Source organism: Trematomus bernacchii, unplaced genomic scaffold, assembly GCF_902827165.1.
Source record: "Trematomus bernacchii unplaced genomic scaffold, fTreBer1.1, whole genome shotgun sequence".
Classification (NCBI taxonomy): domain Eukaryota; kingdom Metazoa; phylum Chordata; class Actinopteri; order Perciformes; family Nototheniidae; genus Trematomus; species Trematomus bernacchii.
The window spans coordinates 475,530-493,781 of record NW_022987787.1 but is presented as its reverse complement, the minus strand read 5'-3'; the positions used below and the strand labels follow the sequence as shown (position 1 = coordinate 493,781).

General features: G+C 40.2%; 1 protein-coding gene across 1 annotated transcript in view; it reads right to left on the bottom strand.

Annotated features, from left to right (window-relative positions):
• Positions 1-526: 526 nt before the first annotated feature.
• The window catches only part of LOC117497599 (myotubularin-like), an 18,031-nt gene continuing 305 nt past the window's right edge, over positions 527-18,252 (bottom strand). The window contains 14 exon segments of the mRNA XM_034149582.1: positions 527-5,848; positions 6,784-6,960; positions 7,054-7,167; positions 8,250-8,342; positions 9,215-9,262; positions 9,441-9,572; positions 9,574-9,597; positions 9,965-10,147; positions 13,064-13,249; positions 13,921-14,070; positions 14,205-14,288; positions 16,654-16,755; positions 18,117-18,163; positions 18,166-18,225. Of these exon segments, the coding sequence (XP_034005473.1) occupies positions 5,660-5,848; positions 6,784-6,960; positions 7,054-7,167; positions 8,250-8,342; positions 9,215-9,262; positions 9,441-9,572; positions 9,574-9,597; positions 9,965-10,147; positions 13,064-13,249; positions 13,921-14,070; positions 14,205-14,288; positions 16,654-16,755; positions 18,117-18,163; positions 18,166-18,225 (1,589 nt within the window). The 3' untranslated portion in view covers positions 527-5,659.

The window sequence follows — 18,252 nt, the reverse complement described above, 5'->3', positions numbered from 1 at the left end:
TGCTGCCATTAGCCCCCATTCTTCAGATTTCAGGTTTTCCACCTGATGTTGCTGAATTCTCTCCCATTTAGATACAATAAATAGAACTGGCTTTTCCTTCCTGAAATGTAGACACATTTAAAACACAAGAAAAGAAAAATACACAAGTCAGGGTGCAACATTTAAACTTAAATTACAACTTTGAGAGGATTTGGAAATAAAGCAAGCAATCAAATTCACTTTCCTGTGAAAATAAACACAAATAAAAAGAGAAGAACGTGCATGATCCATATCCATGTTGCATGCTGGGAGGGTTCCCAACACACCTACCTCATGTACTAAAAGTATCACATAATTAGCACTCTGCCATATTGATGCTGATCAGGGTTTTAATTCTATTCATTTCCAAAGTAAGAGGTGCATACAGTTTTCAGCATCTTCAGTCATGGTATAATGGATTGATGCAGTAAGCAAGGACCACATTGAAAAGCAAGACAAATCAAATATCTGAAATTGATCATTAAATAACATATGCAAAGAGCCAGAGTCAGAAATGCTTAAATTAATTTAATCAGTAATATTTACACAACAGGACCCATCCAACAAACTGGAGAGGATATAACATGATTCAAAGAAATACATTTGAAATGTATTCTGATTTCACTTTCCCTTGTAGATGACAAATGATCCTGAAACACATTTCATGTGTATTTATTAAAAAGCAGGCTATATTAATACACAAAACCCTTTAAACTACAATCCCCTACATTAATAAAAGAGTACATTTGAAATGAACATTGACAGAGTTCTCAGATTCATTGTGTGAACCGAAGGTTAAAGATCCCCCAGAGAACTGAGAGGAGGATGTCAGGTTGTGACGAGTGGACAGTATCCACAAGCTTCAGTTTTTAATCCTGGGTTAGCGAATACAAACCAAAGAAATGCCCTCAAAAATAAAACAAAACAACTTAACCAATAGAGCAGAAATCCACAATTTATACCAACAATTTCTGAACCAACATTACTTTCCTTTTTTATAAAACTGTAAGATTTTACACTACATAAAATAATTGTATTTTACAACAATAGAACTTTAGACAGTAAAATAGGTTTTGATTGAGGTAATTACATCATGGTGCTTGTACAAAGTAAAAAATAATAAAAATAGATTTTATCTGTTTTTCCCTAAAAACACAACCACCCGACCAATGCACACTTTTTATGTTGCTGTGACTTCTTCTGTTCTTTGACCTATTACCCTCAATGAGATCCTGGCTTTCATACAGGACATCAACCCCTTGTCAAAAGTATCCATATGGTAAACCCCATGTTATTTCACCTCTCTGTGAACATAGGGATCAGGTTGCACTCTGTAACCCACCCAGACATAGAAAAGAGTCATGTTTGAGATTTGAATACTAGCTGGTAGCCAAAGTCCTATGCTTTCGTGAAACTACGAGATCCAGTGGCCAATATCTGGAAGGTATGGATTCTTTAAAAGAATGCGGCTTGAGAAATCCGACTTCCCTAATTGGCAACGTAGTTACGCAACGACAGATGTTACTGACGTTGATCTGCCATGGTGCTGTAAGTGTTGCTGACAAAGAATTGCAGGATGCCATTGGAGCATCAAAGCAACTTTCCTAAGCATATAGAACATTTTTAACCAGCTCTCATCTTGGCCAACACTTAAATTCTTCTACTTTTTCTTCTGTCAACAGTTCGGAACCTTCGGAGGAAAAAGGACTAATTGACTTCAGCTCTAGTTCAACCAAAGTGTTGTCCAACCTTGTTAGAAAATCAAGAGTTTTAGCTGTTCTGAACATCAATACTGAAAGATGGAACAGAAAGCCAGAGGGGACTTCAATTGTTCAAAAATGCGTCTAAGATCAGTGCATGATTCTTGGACCTAGTGCATCTCTGTACTAATAGAAGTCGCTGCTGTTATTTATATATGGCCATTGGCTATAAGTTTGACCATCATTTTGAGTTTCATCTTGCTACCGTGTGATCTGTTAAGGAGTCACATAGGACTTAAAGGGGATCAGAGGCTTCCTTAAACTCAGCGTTAGGTACCTTGGCAAACGGCCCTGTCCTAAACTCTGTACTTACTCGCGGAATGCCGGCAGTAAACGCCCATTTCCTCCCGCTTCAAACTGGCGCAGACCCATAAACAACAGCATGGCATCCTCCCAAGAGCAAAGGATGCAGAGCTTTCCTCCTTTAGAACCCTGAGCTCCAGAGCAGTCAATCTCAAACATGACCCAGGACAGCTGAAGTAGGTTCTCTCAGACGAGGCGATTCACACAAGAATCAAGGCACAAATCTGGACATGACATGACACACTTCCCAAAAATGACTTATTGCACCTCATTCACAATTGTCACACTGTACACACAATGCATCATCTCAATTCTTTGTTGCTTCCGACGTCCTAACAACCAAGCGCTAAATATATTGGGATGTGAGCCTTCGTAACTCAAATTTCTCTCTCAACAGGAAGGCGTTTTATTTCAAGGAATTCAATGTGACCATAGAGAAAATATAATGGGGGGAAAAAGCTCCATAAGAAAAGTCCCATTCTTCTACATCCCACAAAGTGGAGGATACAACAAGTCCAAAAAAAGCGATTTGGTAAGCAACATAATCCCCAGCGTTCGACCCCTAGCATTATATTCATTTGGGAAAGAGGTTTTAATGAAATGATACAAGTATGGTGTCAGGTGGACATGATCGACAGTGGTGGTCCAAGTAGATTTCCAGGTTTGTCTACCCTGCATTACTTTGAAGAAATATTCAAGTCGAATTCACAACAAATCAGTGCGGTGAAAATAAAACGGTTCTCCCATTCATTTCAATCTTGGTAGTTGGTTTTGGTGGAAGGCCATAGGGGATTCCGTAAAACTGGAATCACCTTTTGGAAAACCCAATGACAGACTTCGGTGGCCGATCGCATAACCGGTGATCAATGCGCCATTGGTTACAGATGGGCCTTCAGCCAACGAGTGTCACTCAAATCGACCAAGTGCCAATCCTACACCGCGATAGGACTGCGCCAATCACCGTCATGCCTGATTTGGTATAAATGCAGCTCCTTTTACTTGGTTTTATTCTCGTTTTATGTAACCGACACCACAGCTGGCATCAGCGAAAGAACACATCCGCTTTGGACAAGTTTTATTTTTTTTCCCTCTCGAAGGGATCGCAATGTGGTGGCCATAGAAATGATCACACTTAAATCCTCTATTGACAGTACTCAGAAATCAAGCCTGTGGTATTTATTAGGGGCCAATGTTGGGAGACTGAGTTCTACTTAACATTGTAATAAACAGTCTAGTCATCATGATGGACTGATTGATACGGTATATACATTATTTTTAACAAACCAAACTGCGAGCCCTTAGAGTTAGCAGCAAAATCCTCATATCAAACAATTCCGTTTCTGGCATTCCTTTTAAACACTACCACACACACACACACACACACACACACACACACACACACTTTAGTCCATGCCATGTCATGATGTGTGATTCTTCACACTGCTCTGTAGACTTTCAAAATAGCACCAAAACGAAAGAATACTAAAGAATGTGCTTTTTGGACAGGTTGGTTCTCATGTGTTCTAATGGGGAATTTAATGGAAGCCCATTCAAATCAGGAACTAAAATAGTATAAATAAATGGAAATACTCTAGGTAAGTCCGTAGTGATCTATTATGTCAGAATAAGTCATTAGTCAATATTTTCAGTATCTTTTTTTTGCAAAAAATATCAAAAATATGAGATAGCACTAACCTTATTTTTAAAGAACACTTAGATAAAAAAATAAATCTCTAAACTTTGACTGATTTAATTTAAACCTAAAACCCTATTATTTAAATATTTCATCAATATCTATATTATCATTCCTATCGATTAATGTATTTTGGAATTTTTTGTGGACATTGACTTCCATTAAATTCTCCATGTGAAAGACATTTTTATCCTTTATCTTTTACATTTGTATGTTACTTTCCATTTAAAATCAAGGATAATTTCCCCAATTTTTATTTTGTTTTAGCTTTCGCCATCTTTGTTAGGTTTTGATAACCCGTTTTGCACAAATCTCCAAGCCAATATCTTCAGATAAACAGTCAATTTGCCACACAAAGCTGGATTCCAATTGGACAAAAACATGAGCAGAGACAACCAAGCAAGCAGTTGTAAACAAGTCCATCCAATGACAGTTACCTCAATTAATCAGATAACTGGCAAATGGAGAATAAACATTCATTCTGACCTAAACTTCCCTTTCTAATGTAAAAACGGACCCACATGAAACAAGGAGGGGATATATCAACACCTGTCCAAAAGGCACAAGTGCTATGAGATTAAGTTTCATATGGGACTTTTGTTGTGGATAGAATATCTAGAAACACTCAGGTTTACAAAAAGAAAAAGAAAGTAAAGGGGGGGAGTGAGAGTAACTGGTTAATCTCTGCCCCCTGTCCCAATAACTGGTGCTGGTTTCAAACATCTTGGCATGGTAAGGCTATCATGGACCATGGCTGACTTTCATTCAGGATCTGAGAACAGAAGCACAAGAGGGGATCCAGGATCAGGGGCCAGCACCACTTCATGTCCCTAGATCATCTTGAGCATATGAAAATATTTCCAAAGTTGCATTTATTAAAGCATATTACTGATTGAGTCTAGCCAAACTCTTTAGTTGGCTAGAAGTAATTTTGCTCTCTAGCTTAGGAAGTGCTGAACAATACTGCTTAGGCGAGCTTAGCGGTTAGCAGTGGCTAACCAAACGTGACAATGCTAGCTTTTCATCGTCAGTCGATAAGCAACTAATTCCACATCAACCATCCAAATCTGAAACGCTTGATATATACAGCCGTTCTTAACACTTCCTCAAAGCAAAGGGAGCGGTGCAGCGCAGCAGGAAGTAGTGTGCGAAGGGAGAAACTTGATTAGCATTTCGCTTTGTTCACACAGGACACCAACGCTTGTGTAGCGGGACGTAGGAGGGACAAAAGTGTAACCTCGCTTTGTGCGCACTGTGAAATGTGTTTCCAAGAAATGTATTGTTTCCTTTTTTCATAACTCTTTTTCTGTTTACCTCATATTATTTAAACAATCTATTCTTACGCTTGACAAAAATAATCTGTGGTGCGTCTCAGGGGTTTTCATCGGGGAGTGGAGTTGGCAGTTCAAGATCTCGTGAAAAAGTGAAATTGATAACACTTTGAGTTAAAATGTCAAAAACAACACTAATTTGACTTGAACCTGTGCATGAGAGACTCCACGGTTAGCCTAGCCTAGCATAACAAATGACAGCTAAAGGGATCTACCTATAGAAGAGAATAAATGAACGCCTATACACATCCACTGTGTGCCCTGTGTGTAAAAGCCCTTGGACCGAAAGCCACTGAATGTCTTTAAGGCTTCCCTGTGTGGTGAGTGAGTGTGTGTGTGTGTCTGTGTGTAAAAAATCTTGTGACAAGGCTGTACTGTGACATATTGCATAAATCACCCTCACATGTTAGAATAACCCATCAAATCTAAACTCTTGTTAGCATTCTTCGTTACGTATTAGTTCCCTGTGTGTGAGACTGACAGGAATCAGAGGACATAAGTGCAAGTCAACAAGTAGATCTGAGTGTGTGTGTGTGTGTGTGTGTCACCAGCCCTCAGAGGGGAGTTTGTAGTTGTGTGTATTGCTGTGGTGGTGTGGAGGAGGTGGAGGAGGAGGAGTTGGGGGTGTTGGCCAGACGGGAGGAAGGGGAGGAGTCGGACAGCTGCAGCTCCTCCAGCTTCTTCAAGTACTCGTCTCTGAGCGCCAGCAGCTCCTTGTAGCGCTGCTCCACCGGGCTCTGCTGCTGCAACACACACACACACACACACAACACACACTTTACGAAGGCGTCACAGAAAGAGGTTTTAAAAAGAAAAAAATGTATTGAAGCCATGTTGAGGTTTGCGATTAAAGCTTCACATATGGGTCATCATTTATAACATAATCACAGTAAAAAGTTCACCATCAGAATACATGAGGAATTCATCAACTTGATTTAATAAATAACCTGTCAGTTTGTGTCTCCCTTGCAAAATAGTACATACTTCATGAAAATGCGTTTTTTTTAAAAGCTGAACACCAACAAATATTGAGTTATAGTTGAATATGTTGATGATATACATATGTTGTGAATTATGTAAAAGATTGCATCCATTTTTGGAAATAGATTTTGGACTTATGCTACAGATAAGACATCCTGACATAAGCTGCTCATAACCAATTGCCCCTTGCGGGATTAATAAAGTTGTTGATTGATACTTATGATATATGTGTGGCTTTATCTTTACCTGCAACTGTGAGGGTATATAGGGATTAAAATGCAATGGACAGTTAAGAAAAAAGGGTTGTTAAATGTCAACAACAAAACATGAAATGCCATTTTAGCACAGCCTGGTTGTCTACTGTATAAATATCTTTGGGAGAATCTATACTAAATAAAATAAATATATTTGTTCAAGTCTCAATAAAAATAGAAATGTCCCATACCATTGGAACTTTTTTCTCCAATCATTTAGACTATTCTTTTCATACAGTGGCTATACAAATGAATAACAACATTATAAAGTTGTCTAGTAGTCACCTACTGCCCTTGTTCTGATCAATTAGTTTCACAAAGAAGAGATAATTACTGCCGTAGATACAGTCTCAAACAAACCTCTTTAAAACTGATACAAATCTAAATGGGTCTGGGGCCTAGAGCAGATCATAGTATAATATAACACACAGAGGCCCTCCTACCTGTTGTCGGATGCGGGGGTTCCAGCGGATGTAGTACGTTACCCACAGCTCTAGGTGGCGCATGCTGGCGACGGGGTAGAGGACCCTGCCGGACTCGGGGGTGTAGAAGGGGTTTAAATACATCTCCATCTTACTGTTGACCAGAGACCACAGAGACACCGTCTTCAGCCTCACCTCCTGGACAGAGAGAAGAGAAAGAGAGACACTTAGAGATAGTCCTCTGCAAGGTAAAGTCAGCTTTAGGGAGGGACGGGAGTGTTAAAGTCTTACGTGCTGGTCTCGTGCACTCTCACAGTTGTAGAGGAAAGTCCCGAAGCAGCAGCTGTAGAGATGATCCAGGATGGTCAGCAGGAGGCGCTCATTGAACTCAAAGGCTGTAGGAAACTGAGAGGAGAGAAAATTCAGCCTCCTCATCTCAGCAGATTGTAGGATTGGTCTTTAAGATAAATTCCTTGTTTTTGTTATACTGTGAATAGCACCTCCATGAAGTGATGAAATGCGCCTACTCAGGGTGCTTTTTTTGTCGCGGTGCAATTAACAGCACATGCAGAGCTGCAACCTGTGCTCTCCTGCAGCGAGCACCATGTTCAGGTGAGAGGAAGGCGTGAACATGTGGGAGGTTTGTTCAGACGAGGCAGAACAAATATATTTTGGTTGATAATAAGGCTCAGACGTCAGGACTAAAGATGCTAAGATTCAGACAAACTATGTTAATTAAACCTCAGATCCAGTCCATTTGTTTGAATCAGTGCAAGCAGGAACATCTGCTAATCCTTCCGTATATATTTATACATGAACAAATTCAAATGAATTAATAGATATATTAATTAAAAAAGCTATGTAATAAAGAAAATCAATAATACCATTTATTTAGAGGCGCCTTTTAAAGCACTCCAGTACACCTTCACATTCGTAAAACATTCTAAAAAAGGTTAGAAACAGCGAAAAAGGACAGTTACATGTAGGGAAATGTAGCTCACTAGTCTACTGACTCTCAGTACGAGTTGTCCACAGCTGCTTGATTTGAAATTAAAAACCTCTCCTTCAGCTCATTAAATCCCAGCATGCAGCAGGACACACATAAAACTACAAATGTGCAGTCTCTCTGCTGTGTTTATTAACCACCACAACCTCCAATATATATTTATAATCCGCCTTTTTGCACTTTGAGCTGCTGCACTTACATAAACCAAAACAGCTAAATAAGACTCCCACGAGTTCTGCGCACCAAAGACATTCTACTCTGCTTCCATGATTTAAAGAGTGCAGCGGTGTCTTTTCAGGAGGACGTTTGTGGCAATTTCATCTAATTAAACCCCAACTGCCGGCTCGAGCTATACATATGGAAAAGCCTCTCATCTTGGTTTAAATGAGACTATTATAGCACCCATGTGACGGATGATAGAAATGCCTTTGAGGGTAAGTTCCCACACGCTAATATGCAGCGTGATGACTCAGATACAGACCTGTTTAGTCATCTGCCACACGCAGTCGATGAACTGCACGAAGATGGGGGATCGGTCCTGATCCGCGTGGTTCTTGTCGCCGTGACCTATCCTCTACACACACACACACACACACACACGATGCTTAACTAACACTTTTTTTTAGATATAGGGACAACATTCAAGATTGAAGCTCAAATACTTTATAGTGAAATGTATACTGTAACAGCTGAACCGTAGTTTTGGCAATACAAATCTTAAGTCTCGTACAGTGCAACACACCGAGAAATAAAGCTAGTGCAAGAAGAAATAGAAATAAAATAGTGCAAGAGAAGGGTGCAGGGGACCCTAAGGTTCAAGTCAATTCAGATAAATAAAAAATGAATGTAAAACTAAATACTGTACAGTGGAATAAAACAATGCGTATAGAATTGTGCAGTGATGATCAATGTTTTGTAGGCTGACCCAGAATGTAGCATCGCTAGGGGGTCCCTCTACAAAAGCAATGGGTTTACCCCTTTGCATTTCAGTATGTTGCAGAAAATAAGATCTGCGGCACTCACACATTCAACCTTTTAGCAGGATCATTTCCACATATTAACACCACTTTGTGATTCTTAAGCCTAAATACAATTGCCCGAAGTTAAAAGCTAACGCTAAGCTAGTGAACTACATCACGGTTGCATGGCTGAACATAAATATCAATGACGTATTTTATATCGGAAAACAAAACGTGAAAAACTCTGCAGCTTGTGTTAACCACAGACCTTATGTCAGGCTTCTAACCACAAACACGTTAAAAAAAACCTCTGACTTGGAGACAAAGGAAGCGGAAGTGGTCCAATGGTTAGTTATTTCTGGGTTTCAGGACCATATAGTACGAACATAAATGAATATGTAGACATTCAGCTTTGCTAAATGGCAATTATTGATATTAAAAAAAGACAAAGCTCAACCGATTGATTCTAAAGAGAGGAGTTACTTACCGAAGCAAATTTGTGCCCAAAGCTGATCCACTCCTTCTCGATCAGCACCTGAAACAACACAGAGCTTCACTTCCTGTCCATTCATCTCACTAAAGCTTCAACAAGAGACATTCCATTACTGCTAAGTGCAGTGAAAGCGCTGCACTGGTGCGATTGAAGCTAACGGTGCTGCTCTCTGGTGTGGATGAGCACTCTCCTGTCATCATGCTGCTGTGCTGTTACTGACCTGGAAGCCTCGGAGCGTTCTGTAGTGACTGTCCAGCATCAGCATGGCCAGAGAGGTGAGCTGAGCGGTGCGGTCCCAGCCGTCGCTGCAGTGCACCACCACAGACTGTCCGCTGGAGACCTTGTCTGCTACCTTGGATGGCTCCTGACAACACCAGCTGCACACACAAAGGACTTTTAGAAACCAGTATTTCTATTTATATATTTAAGAGGGGACAAAGGCAGAAAACATTTAGTCAGCGGTATCTGGAACTGATCAATATAATATTTTACTTTATGATCAAAACATTTCTTCAAGACTTAGAAATGATTGTACATTAATTTCCACATCTGTTTAGTAATCCTGACACACCACCATACAAACTACCATGGGACTATTAAGGAGGAAGGTTAAGTTAAACCAAACTCTTTTGTACTGAAGATGCTGACTGACATTCACATAGTCATTTCTAACCTTTACAACCTTTATGTTTGACTTTCCTGCTATAAAAAGGCACTAAATGAAGCGATGACTCTTTTTCTGACCTTAACGTGTTCTAGCCAATGTGTGGACTCTAGACTGGACAGCCAATGAGAGTCCTCCACGTTGGGGTACACAATGTCTTTGAGCTTCTTCAGGGACTCCCTCATGACGTGGATGTTCTGGATGTCCAGGAAGACCAGCTCTGCGTTTTGGTACTCGTCGCCCTCGTAGCCTCCTCCTGTGGCCTGGGGAGGGACATCAAGATACAACATTAAATGAAACCTTCTGTTTCAGGAAGTGTTCAACATGGGGCCCCCGAAAAACATTAGGATTCATTACACAAATGTATTAGAAGTGTGTTTTTTCTGAATAAAAGTGTTGGTCCAATGGATGTTTCCCCCTATACGGAGGTGGACAGTTGCTGAGGGGAATCTAAATATCATTAGCTATCATCCTCTAATTTATTTATATCATGTCTAATTTATTGTACATGTTCACTATATAGTGAAAAAAAAAAAAAAAAATATATATATATATATATATATATATATCTATTTATTCAATTTGTTTATATAATATGTTTTATTACACAATCCTACTTTAAAGGTAGGGTAGGTAAGTTTGAGAAACCGGCTCGAGATCGCTAGAATTTGAAAATACACAACCGGAGAAAATCTGCCACTTCCTTACAGAGCCCCTCCTCCAACACACACGAACGCGCACATGACCAATGAGGGCACGAGATAAGTTTGTGCACAGATGGAAGGCTGACAGGCAGGTAGGCCATCCAGTTATTTTAGCCGGGCCGGCTAAAATGATTGGTCGTGCTTTTTACAGTATTACAGCTTCCACAGATGATATTTTTTTATGGATTTTTTGTCAAAGCACTTCAGATATTCATTGCTATCGGGATGTTAAGAGCATTCCATGGAATATAACAAAAAGTGTATCTCGAGCCGGTTTCTCAAACTTACCTACCCCACCTTTAATCTTCTTTTCTTATATAAATATATTTATTCTAATGGCTTTGATTCATTTTTTTTACTTTTGATTGCAGTCATCTTTAATTTTTTATGTTCATGTAAATATCTTTAATCTATTTAATGTTATTTATTTAATCTTTCAATAGCACATTCTTACTTTAACTTATTCTGTGTATATACATATTTTATTTTATTTATTGCATATTCTTACTTCTAACCTTTTTTATTTATTTATTTTTATAAATGGAGCAACTATCACAAAACCCAATTTCCCTGGAAATAAATAAAGTACTGATTGATTATGATTCTCTAGGGGAAATACTAAATACCCATAAAAGAGAGTATGTTTAACTGTGAAGAAAATGTTTGTGTTTCAAGCAATGCAGCTCATGATCCAAAATACTAACTAATGCCAAAATAATACGATGAATAAATCTCTGAAATTGACAAAAAAAGTTCAATATGTTCGGCACAAATTGATTTTGTTCTAAGAGTACATCATATTTTCATTATTTGAAGTGTATATACTATTGCAAACAGATAGGGACTACAGGAGATGACCATGTACGACACCCCATGACAACAGAGCAGCCTGACACACGTTACACATGAATCAGAAATGTCATCTTTATAAATGTTGATACTGAAGATTCCACTCCCAGGCCTTAATCCTCAGGTCAGATTTCAAAAGACTGAATATGTTTTGTTTGTGACCTAGATAGTTTGATTCTTTCATTATCTCCAGGACTAACAAAACACATATTGTGGCACTCCTTGATTATAGAATATAGGATACACGAGTCAAGCTAGTTATAGTTCCTTCTACTGTTATGAAAACATCCCGATATTAACGCATGAGATAAATAGTCGCTAACAGAATTCTCAAAGATGCCGGCTGTTGCAGAAGAACAGTTTGCAACAAGGTTTTGTAAAAAGAGTCAAAGCTCAAACGGAGAGAAAGAAAATGTGGACCATACGATGGGAATGTGGCGTTTCTGTTTGTTTTATGGATGCATGTTTTATGTTTGATCATAAAAAAAAGTCTCCAAAGTTTCCATTGCACATTAAGAACTGGCATTTTTTTCAATCAATACATCAACTTCCTACCCCAGCCACTAGTGAAATACAAAAAAGATTCTTTATGTGGATAGAAAATTGGGATGAGAACACAGACTTACAATATTAAAAATATATAACGGTAAAATATATAAAAAATGTTGAATGACTATTTAATTCTGATTTTGTTTTACGGAACGTCTCCACAGCAGCGTTAAAAAAATCTTGGAGGTGGGCGTATCTGAAGCTTGGGGATTTTTTGCGAACAACCAATCACATGAATCTCTCGCCCCCGACATACGAAGCCAAAAAGCCCGAAGTAAACTGGATATAAACTCCCCAAAACAGGCGAAAACATACCACTGTCTCTGCCACCTCCCTCCATGCCTGGCTCCTCCGGTTTATATCCCGGTAGGTCTGGTCATAAAGCACCGGGTGATTCCCTACCGCTAATTTCTCCTCCATTGTTTGGAATATGAGGAAATGACCTGCGGTATGTCTCTCCCAGCATACACGCCGTTTGATTGGCTAGAGCTTGAACGGTCAGATTTGCGTACACTGGATTTGATTGGCTGCCGCTTCCACCTCAGCCTCAAAAGTTGAACATTGTTCAACTTTGAATCCTCAAAATCCTCAAAATCTCCGCTCGCCTGCCCACAATGCAGTTCGGCGAAAAGTGAGGGAAAGTGACGTCACCCCATTCAAAGTGAATGGGCAGAAGCGTTTCAAGATTTTTTTAACGCTGCTGTGTAGACGGTCCGTTATACTGAATACATTGGGATTTTTGACTGCTGGTCGCACAAAACGTGACATCATTTGTCATCTTGAAACAGTGGATGCTATTTCATTTGTTATACTATTTAATGAATTGAAAATATATTTTAATAGATTCGTTTGTAATGCAAATAAATCATTTATTTATTATTTTCCACTTATTCTCACTCTATTCAAAGGAAAACCGCCATGCCATAATCACAGTAAGCTTTCTCAGGAGTGACCTCTCCATCTGCTGCTTTCCATCCCACTCAGTACCGCTGTTTCTGACAGCCTGATGGGGGGGGGAAGTGTTTTCTGTCAGACCACCCCTTTGACCCCTGAGAGTCCCCCCCCCCCCCCCCTCACCTTGTTAGCCACGGCGTTGACGCTGGGCCGGGCGTCGAAGATGGTGAGTTTGGAGGTGTCGTTGGCCTCTCTGATCACGTCCAGGTAGCGCTCGTCGTCTTTGTTTCTCTTCCCGGACATCCCGACCAGAGGCTGACTGCAGCGGGCGATCACCGCCTGGTTCTCCCTGTGGATCCACGACAGGACCTGAAATACATTCAACTGAGTCAGGTGGATTGAAAAAGTCAAAAAAGACTGAATAAAAGCACAACGTTTTACTGCAACGGACACGAGAGCAGGCTGATGAAACCACAGTTTAGACTTGGGTGCACAATTAGTGTAAATCTGATCGAAAACAAACTGTGGACTTGACTAGTTTGAATCAAGTCTTATGGAGCAGCAGAGATAACCCAGCCTTCAAACCGTATTCTCCAGAATTAACTAAACATATTGGTTTGGTATAGATCTTCTTGGAAGAAAGAAAGAAATCACACCAAAATAATTTGATATATTTGTTATGAGAATAAAGAGGCGAAAAAAAAACAATCGCTCCAACATAATATGAACATTTAAAAATACCACTTGAAAAGATCGCAATTAGCTATTATTTGGAGGAGTGGGTCGTATTCAATGACATACTATATCACAGAAACATTTAAATATAGAGAAGTCAAAGTGAAAAGAGTCAAACTGTTAGTAGCGGTGTGTGTTGTTTTTCTTGGAAACTGTTGTTATAGTTGCAGCATGTGCAGGACAGGGTCCAGCGCAGGACAGGGTCCAGCGCAGGACAGGGTCCAGCGCAGGACAGGGTCCAGTGCAGTACCATACCAACAGCTGATTGGTTGAAATCAGTTGAATGCAGATCTGTTTGGACTCACGGGTATGCGTCCTCTGGACCTGAAGGCTGCCACTCTCCTGAGGTCCTCCTCTTTACTCTTAAAGGGTACGGCCAGCACGGTGGGGTAGGTGTCGCACAGCTCGTAGTTCTTATTGATGAAGGTGATGCGCCACTTGTTATTGGGTAAGCCCTGCGAAGGAAAATGATCAGTTGGTCACTTCATACGCAGAAATGCTCCTTTTCTACTTTTTTCTCAACTTAGGGTGTATTTGACAAACAAAACGGAGCTATGCCTGTAATAGTAGAGTCCTAAAGCTGCCTTACCTGCCGTCTGAACTCCTCTATGGGTTTGTAGATGTCCCAGCCGCTCTCCCCGTACTTCTCCTGAGTCACATATGCAAACAGTGGCTGCACCCAAAGGAGACAAGGAGCATTTTTATGAATAGGATTTTAGGATAGTAAGGTTTTAGCAGCAGGACAGGGACCCTGAGAAGAACTGATTTACAGGTCACTTTTGGTCAGATTCTGGGGAGAAACTGGTGTGTTTCCCCACTGATACTCACATGTAATAACACTATTATTTGAATGATCACATTAGCATTCCCGCACAAGGAACAATTGATAACAAAACCATTTTGTAAGTTTTGTTTGTAAAAACATGTTTTCAGGTTGGTGTGATGGTCGAAGTTATTTCAAATATCAAATGTCAAATTACTTTCCCCTTTTATTTATTATCGTAGAACTGAGACATATGATGTATTTGAACATCTTTTAAAGTGATTTTTTCTGTCTAACCAACAGTCAAAAAAGGTATTCAGTTTACAAGAGAGTAGCTAGAACTTGATAAATGACTGTAACAACTAATTGATTGGTGTTCAGTTTATTGATCGATCAATTAAGGACTGATGAAACTACTACAAAAACATGCTTCGTGTTCACCCCGAAACTGTTTCATGTTTTAAATATCTAAATATTTAGCTTCCAGTTACAGAGGGCAGAACCCGCTCCATGATCCATTTGGAGTCACGGCTTACTTTTGTTCTTGTTTGGGTTATTTTCTACTTCTAAGCCAGAAAGATGTGCCCCAGTTCTTCATTCAGAAATTGAACAGTGAATGTCTGAATTCACTCGTGTGAGTAAAACATGAGCTATAAAAAAATCCTTAATACAAACGCTGCCTGCTTGGTTGGTGTCCGGTACAGCCAGGGGGTATTTGGCAGAATAAATGTACAGATTCTAATGTGTCCACTGGCCCATATTAGAGACATTAGCTCTGCTGAGGCTAGCTCTGACACACATGGAGCATGCAGGAGTATTAGCCCAGCTGATGGAGCTGTGGTGTGGGTGGGCAGCTGATGGCTTGAGGGGGCTGCATCTCTGCATTCAACACTTGCATAAACACTGGGCTTTGAAGCAATGCAGGAGGACATAGGGCTGTGCAATTAATCGTATTTTAAATCGCAATTACGATTTTGGCCTGCCACAATTACGAAAACAACATAATCGAAAAAAAGGATTATTTTGCTTTGCTAGGTTGTGACAGTGCACTGCAACATATTTGATCTAATTTATTTGTATTTATCATATTTATATATGTTTAGTAGCTTGTTGAAGTGCACTCCAAAATATTTGTTGATCTTGTTTATTGGTATTTATTATTTTGATATTATTTATTTAAATGTAAATATAAATGTATCATTTATTTTATTTATTTTTGTATTGGTTTTCAGTTGAATTATACGTTCAGGGAAATCAACAGTTAAAAGATACTGTTCAAATTATTATTTGTATTTAAAAGTTCAATAAATGGATGTTTTCAAAGTCATGAATAATCGTATTTAATAATCGTGATATCAATTATTGACCAAAATAATCGTGATTATGATTTTTGCCATAATCGCACAGCCCTAGGAGGACATGTCCTTTCTCAGCTAATATGGTTTGCTGCTTTCACCCCTGTGTATCACTAGGGACATTTGTGGATATCGGATCATGTTGGCTGTGTTAATTCATATGGCACAGTTTGTTTGAGTTTTTTCCCAATTTTGGAAGTTCAATCTCAGCTGCTTTGATTGATCTATTATAAAATTGTAGCACCATATACTCACACCATATAAAGGACAGATTTATACACATTCAAACCCATACAAAAAAAACATGTTTTGATCCCAGGGCCATTACAGCAGAAAATCATACATTCAATAATATCAGGCTTTTAATATGAAGCCCTGGCTTTAAAGATAATAGTTTTTACAACGTTCCAATTGAGCAACTTCCTTATGTGCAACCTCGTTTCCACTAGGAACATTGTGGCTGTATCGGTGGTCTTTATGTACACAAATTAGCATTTAAAAAGTTACAAAATCTTTAAAACAAATGAATATTTGGTAGTGATGTTCACGACAGAAGCTGGTCAAAAATGGAAAGTGGGAAATTATATGAATTAATAATGTTATGGCAGTTTTTCTTTTACACAGACATCCACATTTTTTTGTGACACACAAGAGCTGATACACTCAAGGATCAAAACTGGACTTGTTTTCAAACTAAAAGGCAGGGGAGTGTTCTGTTTAAAGTGATTCTTACATACAGTACATAATGTTGATTTTGCTCTAGATTGTGTAGTGTTGAACACAGGCTTATCCAACCAATGTAGATCAAACCATCTGAGAAAATAGGGGTTCCTTCTGTATCTGAATTGAATTCATTTGCTAGCCAATCACCCTTTTGTGTGTCGGTCAGTAGGGGGCAGTAGCGTGAGAAGCTGCCTTACCAGACCATGTGAGACGGGGAAGGCGTATTTGAAGATGAGCTCGAAGATATCTCTCCTGCTGTGACCTTCCTGCTTCAGGGCGAACCTCAAGTTCCTCATGTCCTGCGGAAAGAGAAGATCAACCACTTAACCACCAACACACACACAGCATCTAAGACAGTACTGCAGAAGAAGAAAATAAGTGTGATTGAATTTAGAACTCATTACTAATAGAGTATTCCACACTGTCACTCTTTAAAAATAACTCATTACCACAGCAGTCAGATATCCGGATAGTGATGCCTGGCTGAGCGGCGGCCACGGCTAGCTGCAATTTCTTAAAGGTACCCTGCAGAGGTTTTGACTTCCTGTTTGTTTAGAAAGCTCCACATGTCTCCTTTAATTTGTGAGGTAGTACAAGCACCAACTATCAGCTAGCAGTAGAGCTGCCTTCATATAGTAGACTGAACGTTAGTCGGCTAAAATCTTAGTCGAGTAATTTTTCATTGGTCCATAAGTCCCCAGGATTGACTGCGATGAGTGTGCTCTGTAACGTCAGCTGGGAAACCCCTCCAACTTCATACTGAGCTGCTGCCTCATTACGTTGATTCTTGTCTCGGTAGGAAATGTCAAAGTGTGGATAACAAAAAGTCGCCTTCCACATCCAAGCCACTGAAGCGCATCTTATCAAAAGCTGGCCTTCATTGCCAAAGCACAGAGTTAATATCCGACAACATGTGGTCCTTTCTCATAATCGAAGGAAAACAGCAGCAGTGAGTCAGGCAGCAGCCCAGCCTTATATCATTATAATGACTAATAATATTCTTGCCTCAGAGAAAAAAGGAAAGGAGGCCAGAAGGAGCAGAGGAAGGGGGGCAAGGGGCAGACGGGGGGGGGAGGAAAAGGGGGGGGGGAAGAAAGGGGAGGGCCCGAGGGGGGGGGCACACACACACACACAATACACACAATACACACACACAATACACACACACACATCACAACACAGCTACACACACACCACGGACAACACACACACCACAACACACACACACACACCACACGAGCACACCCACACACACACACCACAACACACACACACACACACACACACACACACACACACACCACACACCACACACAACACACAACACACACACCACACACACACACACACAACACACACACACAACACAACACCCACACACACACGACACGACAGCACACAACGACACACACACACACACACACACACCACAAACACACACACACACACACACACACACACACACACACAACACACACACACACACAACACACACACACACACACACACACACACACACACACACACACACACCAAACACACACACACACACACACACACACACACACACACACACACACACACACACACACACACACACACACACAACACACACACACACACACACACACACAACACACACACACACACACACACACACCTTGCAGGTGATGTCCAGGCCGTAGGAGTGTTCCCCTCTGCTCGAAGCCCGCCCATCTTCTCCACCCGACCGATGGCACCCAAAGGGACGTCCAGCGTCAGCGCCAATCCTACAACAAACAGCAGCACACAAAATA